At 38.2% G+C, this 9727-nt stretch overlaps 1 protein-coding gene across 2 annotated transcripts; it reads right to left on the bottom strand.

Annotated features, from left to right (window-relative positions):
* Window positions 1-5061: 5061 nt before the first annotated feature.
* On the bottom strand, window positions 5062-7833 carry LOC147896307 (transcription factor SCREAM2-like). Of its 2 annotated transcripts, none has more exons than XM_087382133.1 (4): window positions 7025-7833; window positions 6777-6902; window positions 6466-6625; window positions 5062-5542 (listed from the first exon to the last, which is right to left on the bottom strand). In XM_087382133.1, the coding sequence occupies exons 1-4, from the start codon at window positions 7292-7294 to the stop codon at window positions 5517-5519; spliced, it is 582 nt and encodes a 193-aa protein (XP_087238259.1). In that variant the 5' UTR covers window positions 7295-7833; the 3' UTR covers window positions 5062-5516. The 2 variants fall into 2 exon arrangements, with proteins under 2 accessions (XP_087238259.1, XP_087238258.1); XM_087382132.1 differs by having other exon boundaries at window positions 5067-5542; window positions 6458-6625; window positions 7025-7825.
* Window positions 7834-9727: the final 1894 nt, after the last annotated feature.

Genomic DNA, 9727 nt, shown 5'->3' on the forward strand with positions numbered 1-9727 from the left:
ATGACATGACCATGGCGATCGATGACATTAAGAATTGGGTCCTATTGCAAGTATTATCTAATAAGTTCACATAGACAAAAAATGAGTGTTTGTTTGATGTTTATGTTAGCAATGTATGGATCCTTGTTTTCACACCTTGTTTGGAGTTGGAAATTGCATCCACATTATGTCATCATTGTTAGGTGGTGTCATGAAAAGCAACATCATCTCCATACACAAGTCACTTAAATCCCTTTGCATATCTGAGCAAGCTATCCTTATTTTATTGCATTTATAGGGCACGAGCCAGAGTTTAAGAATTTGGTTATTGTATTGTAGTGGTCAACAACATGCACGTGGTATCCTTTCCTGATTGTGATTTGAAATGCATCGCCATTATGTTTGTTTGTTGGTTGTTTAGTCAAGAATAGACATGGGAAGGGTGGTTACATGGTGGTTTGCGAACACAATTCATGTTCAAATACTTTATTTGTTAGTATATTGTACATGTCCTAAATAAAATCAATGCATGCACAAATTGTTGGTTGTCTCCTCGTTATCCTCAGCTTATAGCATTTAGATTTTGTAAGCCAATAATCAATTCTAGTATGTCTTCCTCTTTTTTGAATTTACCATGGGCTTGCTTGGTAGAAATCACCACAGGAAATAACATGGACATCCCCGAAGAACTCATTTGGTAATATTTTATCGACTGCATATAAATCAAATATTCTTTGCCTAACCAACGTAATTTCATCAAGTACAAGAAGTCACACTAGAGAGAGCAAGGAAGTTAGTTCTTCAAGCTTTTCATGGGATAGTTGTATTGGCAAATGAATGAATTGTTGTGCCAGTTATATTATGTGTTGCATTGCTTGTGTATGTCAGCATGGGAGCTTTAGGTAATTGTGCATCGAAATTTGCAATTTTTATTGTTAATGCTTATTAGTGAATGGCATTTTCTTTCGTGGTTCATTGTCTTTGTCTTCATCTTATTTATATTTAGTTGGCCTTCCATCCACCTTGGGGGTTGTACTCTGCTACTGAGATTTCTTGGCTTTTGGGAGAAGACACCTCCTCCAATCGATAAGGTTTCTTCTGAACAACAACACATATAATCTCACCACGGCCTTCCTTTTTGCAAGATCATAGAGACAATAACCATTCCTCTTGACTGTATCCTAGGAAGATAGACTTCTAGCTCTTTGGATCCCACTTGGTTCTTGATGCATCTGGTGCTTACACATAACAAATATTTTCAAAGCTTTTGAAGTGTGCAACTGAAGTTTTCTCATCAGAGTAAGCTTGTTGAGGTGTCATCCCCTTCACACAATGAGTAATTCTAGGTATGTTTTTCATGTTCCTGCTCTTCTAATAATAAGTAAATGCAATTTATGTGTGGTTCTATATTTTTACGTCATGAAAGATACTATTGTGTTCTGGATTCATGATGTTACGTGTTAACAGTGTTGTTCATGTGAGAATCGTATGTGTTTTTCTACTCACACTAAACTTCTTTTGAACTCCCCCCCCCCCACATGGCAAATCTATTCCAATGTTGTATTGATCATATGCATCATTCATATGTGTTGGTTTTGTTGTCAACTGGTTCATCCAATGCATCAGGAGCGTGCAAGACCTTTAAAGCTAACAAATTATTTGAAATTATAATTAAATTTTGTTGTGGTTACTAGGAGAATGTTCACATCAGCCATTTGAGCTACTTTCCATGAACCATATCAGCCATCCTTGGAGAAGAGACTATATAGGAGCACTTGTTCTCTATAGTAGTTTGTGAGATCCGTGTGCAACAAGTACTTTTCAAATTGGATGGTCTTTCTCTATTGTTTTCTTTATGATTCCATTCTTTGATTCATATTCTGTTGCAAATGATGCAAGGTATACAATGCCTATACCATTTCTCTTTCTTTTCAAAAATTGCTCATGTCTTTTCTTTTTGTGACATGCCTTTTCTCCTTATGTGCCTATCAATCATGTTTTTATGTGTTATGTTTGTTGACTCTTTATCTAATTTTTGCATTGATGTTTTTAATTAAGAATGAATGTTTGATTCTATGTTGCCTTGGTTTTAATGATTTGAATTCGCAAGTTGATCTAAGCAATGACAATAATAAACATATGAGTCATTGTGATGCTAGTTGAACACTCATTTGTCACATGTGTTGGAAATAACTGCCCATCTTACACAATCTTTCTTGTGTGGTGTTGTCATGTTGCATGCGTACTTTCACTGTTTCTTCATGCTCTTTGGTTGTTTTGTCCACCTTTGTTGTGTATGATTGTTTCACATGCCTTTTCTCCTTATGTACCTATCGATCATGTTTTCACATGTTATGTTTGTTGACTCTTTATCTAATTTTTGCATTGATGTTTTTAATTAAGAATGAATGTTTGATTCTATGTTGCCTTGGTTTTAATGATTTGAATTCGCAAGTTGATCTAGCAATGACAATAATAAACATATGAGTCACTATGATGCTAGTTGAACACTCATTTGTCACATGCGCTGGAAATAAGTATCCATCTTATGCAATCTTTCTCGTGTGGCGTTGTCATGTTGCATGCGTACTTTCACTGTTTCTTCATGCTTTTTGATTTTTTTGTCCACCTTTGTTATGTATGACGTGCAATATGTTATACTAGCACATGGGTCGATGATGAATTGTACATTCATTTTACATTTCTACAAGAAGTTATTTTTTTTATTGAGCGTATTTTTGTAAACATGTTTTGGCTCTCTTTTAAAGAACAAGGAGGTAAATCTTTCATTTCTTAATTGATATAATTGTAAGTTTTAAAATATTGTTTATAGTCATTATCTTCTAATGGTTTAAGTATCATTGTTTCATGAAAGGTGGTTTTCCAAAACTGAACGACCAGAATATCCTCTCTGTTTCTTTTTGCAGTTGAGGTATGGTTGGTTGCTTGTTTTTCTTTCATATTGTTATCTACTGATAAGTCTTTGTTGCATGTGATATGTTGGTCCATAAATTTAATTATGTCCTCATTTGAATCTTTATTACCGATTGGGGCATTTTTAAAAATGCCATGCTCATGCTAACTTCCATGACTTTGGAATTTACTAATGAAGAAGTAGTCAAGAAGCTCATCTAGTAGGTAGACATACACTTGTCAAACTATAGATCGATGTATATGAGTATATGCCATTGTCAAATTTGTAGTGCAACATTTCCTCATCCTATCCTACATCTTGTGTGAGAGTTTATTGTTTGGTGATAGCATGCAAATGGTGAAGCTTTCCCTCATTTGTTTTCACAACATTTTCAATGTAAAGGAGTTCTTAGCAAATCTTGCATAACAATTGAGGGACTTTTCACAATGTAAGACAATTTATATTTATTTTCATATTGCATGCTTATCATGTATAAATATTGGAAGAATGCATAAGATTTTGCTTGTCTAGGAGAAAACATTCACTATCCTCTACCCATTAAAGACCGATTTTCAGATTTTTCTAAAAGCTATGTGAGGAGACATAATCCATTCTTCCGGTGTGTTCAATAATTCCAACATACTTTTTAAAGCTTGATTTGCATTTTGTATAGTGTTTTTATAGAGGAATTCATTACTTTCGTTGCAAATACATGTTGTTTTTTCTTCATAAGGCACAAATGATGTATCTTTGTGACCATCTTAACATGCTCTAAAAAGTTTCAAAACAATTCCCCATGAGCTACTTGCCACCAAGCTCGTGTGTGTAGTTAAATGCATAATGCCATGAGTCCTTCACCACAAACAATCATAGTGGTAGTATTACACAATGCACCCTCACGTGTGCCTTGATGTAGTGCACTATATGTAGTTTGGGAGTTTGTAGGTTTATGGCACCAGTGAAATTTAAGTGTGAATCTAAGATTGGGCATTGTGAGCTCATCACCATTGTTTGTATCCTCCAGACACAATCCATCCCCAAATGCCTGATGTAATGTGTCTCAAATACTATTTTGCAGTGGCTACACCCCATCATCCTTATATTAAATGTAAATGCAAATATGGGGATCAAACATATGTCACTCAAAGTATTCTTTAAATCATCTCTATTCCATAGAGAATCAATCTTCTCTCACTTTTAGCTATGTTTGTTAGTGTTAATTGCTATTATGAATTTTTCGAAGGACCCTCTCATCCATTTCTCCCTGGCTACCTATGTGGAGCTAGCATTAAGAATTCTTAGACTTTTAGCTAAGATAAACCTTGCTAAAAGGGGAGCCTTTAATACACAAATTTAGTATTCATTAGGGCTAGTGATGGAGCTATTGTAGGAACAAAAGCTCATGCTTACCAACATCACCAACTATTGTAATGGGGTTTACATCAATGGGGGAGACCCTATATCTAAGTGACGACACACAACCATGCATTCACACATGCAAATGGCCACGCACCCACCCACACATATTTTAACAAGCATCCTACTTATGAAATTTAGATAATGGCTAATGAAATTTATGGACACTTTCCTACTTTCAAGAACTTTAAATGGATATTAGGGCCTATTCAATTATGGAGCACTAGTTAAGGTTCTTAACAAAGTGTCCATATTAGTATGCATTCCCATTAGTATTTTTAGAATGTAGTTAAGTTAAATCTCCTAGCTTCCCGTTAAAAATGTTTGTAATTCTAACCCCTTCAAAATAGGTAAAGAAAGAAGTTGGAATGTGAAAATTAAATGGTTAACTTAAGGGTAAATGATACTTAAAACAAGATTCCTATTAAGAAAATTTCATGGTCAAGATCAACTCCGAACTATATAACATGGGTACTCATTTGAAAGGTCTTGAAAAGAAAAGAAGAATCCATTGTAACCTTAACTTTAAAGAACCAACTTTGGATCGATGAGATATACCATTTTGTATAAAAAATGCCCCCAAAGTTTTATTTAAGACCACTTAGTGCACAACATAATGGGTTACCAATGGGAATGCAATTTCCATTTTAAGGTTAACTTTAACTTAACACAACTAGTTATGTGAAGCTCACTAACATAACCTAACTGCTAGTGGGAAAAGGCCCTTACGAGGCTAAACAAAGTCTATTAAAACTTGCAAAAAAAAAGGGTCCAAGCAAGGAAAGCAAAAGGGTGTGTGATGAGCCACACCTCTCTAAGCTATTTGCAAAGTTACAAATCCATATAAAGACAGCTTACAGTATAATAAGCTTTAAGGATGTCCTCTAATATTGCATATATAGAGAAGATGACGTGGAATAAATGGGATTTCCACCAAGTCCATAAGCTTGAGGTGCCATAGTGTACAAAGAGATAAAGAAGAAGGCAATAGTTGAAGCATTGTAGCTTCAAAATGACAGGATTGTTTTTAAGTATGCCTATTGATGGGAGAGCGTATAGATTACACTACATAGAGATGTATACCATATCAGGCTTCTCCTGAATTGATGTTGAATGGTTTCTAAAAGATCTCCTTGCTCTTTCTCTTGTTCATCAGCCATCGTTCAGCCTTTCTGTGATCGTATGTAGTAGTGCCTTTCTTATCTCTTCAGCTTCTGTGAAACCCTCTTTGCCCTGCAGTTACATGAGTGCTCTGTCAGTTCATATCGTCCAGTGCTTGACCAGTCTGCAATTGCAATGACATTGTATCCATTCTCAATTGTTTCAAATAGACAATTGCACGGGAGACAACTGGATTTGAGCTAGTCGTGCACTGCACGAAATGGATTAGCCACACGGATTTTTGGGGTGGAACTTCCAAATGCACGTTTCTCTCTTAGTAATCAAACATTTTAATATGGACGCCAATGAACAGTGTGCTTGCATTTGAGCAAAACTCTGAGCAGACATAATGTGCAATTTGTTCACTGCCATATGGAATGCGCAACAGCTTCTGTGGATCGAACTGCTCGCACTTCGACAGGCTTTTAAACAGACGTGATTTTGGGTGAAGACTCCTAGAATAAGTTTAAAAACTAAACTCTTGATTGTCTGATTTTAGATGAAGACGCAGATCTGAGTTTGATACTAAATTTCTTTGAAATGACACTGCTAACTTCTAAGCAAGGGTGAAGAAAAATAACTGCTCGCACTTCGACAGGCTTTTAAACAGACGTGATTTTGGGTGAAGACTCCTAGAATAAGTTTAAAAACTAAACTCTTGATTGTCTGATTTTAGATGAAGACGCAGATCTGAGTTTGATACTAAATTTCTTTGAAATGACACTGCTAAGCAAGGGTGAAGAGAAATGAGAGAGATCAAGCTAGCATGATCGAAAGCCAATATGATCGATCATGCTAGCTTGATCTCTCATTTCTCCTTCACCTTTGCTTAGCACTGTCATTTTTTAGACCCGCGTCTTCACAGAGGAACTAGATGGAAACTCACATACATGCAAATTTAGATAAGAATACTAAGAGAGATGCAAAATTCACAATCGTGAGAACTGAGGAGAAGACGTAGATCTGAAAGGCACACCCGGAACTTGCCTGCTTACCGTAGACGTCGAGAGCTACTCTGTTACGACATGACATGTTGGCAACCTCGAAAACAAGCCCGAATTCTTCAATGGCTTCCATAAGAGCAACTACCAAACCTGGCTTCTTTTCGCACAAAACATGGATTTCTATCTGTTCATCCTTAGCGAGCACCTCCACCTGAGCAGATCGCAACGATTACAGAAGATTGTTGAAAAACCGCAGTGACGGCTCCTTTCTCTGTGGGTCATCGCCGAAAATTTTTGGTTGCTAAGCCAAACTAAAATTTATCCCGAAGCAAAGACTTACATAAGATGCGTATGCCGCTTACTTGGGTGAAGCGTGCTTCAGACGCTTGTTGGCCGGTTGAACCCAAGACGATTCCGCTCTGTAATCCTTGGATTTGTCTCTTCAATTCTTCCCTGTATTCCAGTGCATCCCTGATCACACAAGAGTTCTGCAATTTCCGAGGAGTGAGTACAAGGCAGCTTGAATATATCGTAATTTTAGTTCCCCGAAACAAAATTCGTTCAAGTAGTCATTAGAGGAGGCAGCGGCAGATCACGCGTAAATTCTTACTGGGCTAGAGTGCGGGACAACGGATCTCAAGGAACGCAGCTGTTCACAGAGCCCTTGGACGACTGGTTCCATTTCTTCTTGTTGGCTGTTTAGGGCGTCGCAGGTGTTGCTCAACAATTGCAAAGTTTGGCTGCAAACGGGAGGACTTGGGCCTTCTATTGCCGCACTTTCAGTGTCATAATGCTCGGAATCAAGATTGGCGTGATCACTATGGACCTGCATGCCATCTTCCGACTCCGAGTCGGACAAGGGGGGGATGCTTATCGCCATATCCGAATGATGAGATGACCTGCGGGGATCCAGAACAGAGGACTATCGCAAGCGTGGCGGAACAGATAAGTACCACGAAGCGAGCGGTTCCCCTCGAGCAGCTATGACTGAGATGGCTAATAATTTCTGGAACAATCTTTGAGCAACAGTGAGCACTGAGGTTGCAGACGACGGAGGTGGAGCCAGGGGAACTTCTTAAACGGTCAGAAAGCTGAAGAATAAGACGCAGGAAGCAGGAAATCTGTGCTCTCAACAGCAGAAAAGATGCAAGGAAAAGATTGTCGGCCGCTCGGCTTTGATATCATTGCACGCGTTCAGGAAGTCCAACCCACCCGCCGTCCAGCACTAACCTCCTGCGCTATTTCGTCTTTTCCCAGAGAGCGTCTGAATCCTGACCCACATGCTTTGTTTTTGTCTGTGCTTAATATAAGGAGGTGGAACTAGATCATCAACAGGGAAAAACGCAGATAAATCGCGATCTTAGATTCCAAATTCTTCAGTCTGGACGTGTAATTAGACGTAGCTTCATCAAAGCACACGCGTGTTCAAAAGCTTGTATGGAGCTTAATCATCACGGCATGCGTTCAGTTTAAGCCAGCACTCTGAAAAGTAGCAGATGACTCTAGAGGATCATAGATATATCGTAAGCACCATTGAAAAAACATAAAGGTTGGTAAGATCTCTGGGGATGCAGATGGCTTGATGGAGCTTGATGCAAGGGAGAGTACGAAGGGTTTATGATAAAGGCCTAAGGGTTTATCATTTAATCGGATAGATTAATTGGAAGAGTTGATGGTTTAATCCACACGTAGATGAGGTCTGAAAAGTTATTGCCGACGGCAGGTCGAACGCATCTTTTGCACTTACGCGCATCTATTTACAGCCAAAAAAAAGGGAAGATCGATGCATGTGGCCGGAGTGGGACGCACGCAGCTGTCGCGTTCGCTTTTCACCGGCTCATGGTTTAACGCGGTGTGATCGTATACATTCCAAAAAAAATCTTTGTAGGAATGAGGAAGCTGAACTCGATCCAAGCCAGCGACTGTGAGGCATCAATCTTGTTTTATTCAGCGTACAAAAAGTAACTGCCGACAGACGATCGATCTACCATCGACACGAAAAAAAAGAGCTCCAAAACAGTGAGCAAAGATTTGTACAGATGATCGATCGATTATATCCCATCAACAGTGAGCAAGATCTCTACAGACGACGGATCGATCGATCTACCACCGACACGAAAACAATGCAAAGATCTGTACAGATGATCGATCGATATACCATCAACAGTGAGCAAGATCTGTACAGATGATCGATCGATCGACCACCCCAGATATCTACCATCTACACGAAACGAAAAAGTAAAAAACAGTGAGCAAGATCTGTACAGATATTCGATCTACACGGAAAAAAGCTAAAAAACAACCAACATCTGTACGTGATGGTGCAAAGTAACCGCCGACAGATGAAGGCATCTACGAACAAAAGCATCACAACAACTGTGACGAAATTCTGCGAACATACGAAATCTGTCAACTCAAACGTACGAACCTGTCAACTCGTTGCTTCTTAGAGAATACGTAACGTTTTAATTGGGTTAATAATTTATTGTTGAAGAGTACTACAAGCAATTGTTAGTAGATAAATTTTGTAGGATGAATTGTTTTGTTGAAGATTAGCACAAGCAATTGTTAGGAGATAAATTTTGTAGGATGAATTGTTGACTCGGACCTTATCATCAACACCCCAACAATTATTCTCAAAGCCCTTTTGATAAACAATTCTTGCAACCCCACATGTAGATCATCTACGTACCCTTATCCCCTTATATATCCTTTCAATTCCAACCCACACTACCTCATCTCCTTCCTCCCCTAGTTATGCCTCCACTCGTTATCACCTTGTCCCTTGAGTCTCTTAGTCTTTCCTTACATAGAAAGGAAAATCCAAAGGACTTGAATCGAACAAGATGACAATTCCCTCTGGTTTTGCATATCGACCAATGATTCCCCGATGCCTGTCCACATGCATGATGTGGTTCTATGGGCTACTTTGTGTCTCAAGGGGTTCACTAAAAATATATATATGACTATCATATTTGGTATTTTTAAATTCAATTTTTGGATATAAATTTACAGAAATATAACAACATAAGCGACTTTTTTTAATGGGTTTTGGGAAAGAATTGTAGGTTTGTCAAGAAAAGGGGCTACTTTAAACTTAAAATTCAGTGATAAGGCATTTCTAGTATGCACGTGATATTATAGTTTTCTATATAGTGACCCCCCCTGTGATTGGGTACTTCTTTGGTAGAAAGATAAAGGTCCTTAATGAAGAATTGCCATAAGCTAAATTAATATGCAATATGCATGTTTGATCCTTAGAAAGCCATGTGGACACTCGAAGGTTTATGCTTTCCTTGCAACAATAGGTATC

Source organism: Dipteris shenzhenensis, chromosome 12, assembly GCF_047967505.1.
Source record: "Dipteris shenzhenensis isolate YYH24624 ecotype China chromosome 12, Dip_SZ_1.0, whole genome shotgun sequence".
NCBI lineage: Eukaryota > Viridiplantae > Streptophyta > Polypodiopsida > Gleicheniales > Dipteridaceae > Dipteris > Dipteris shenzhenensis.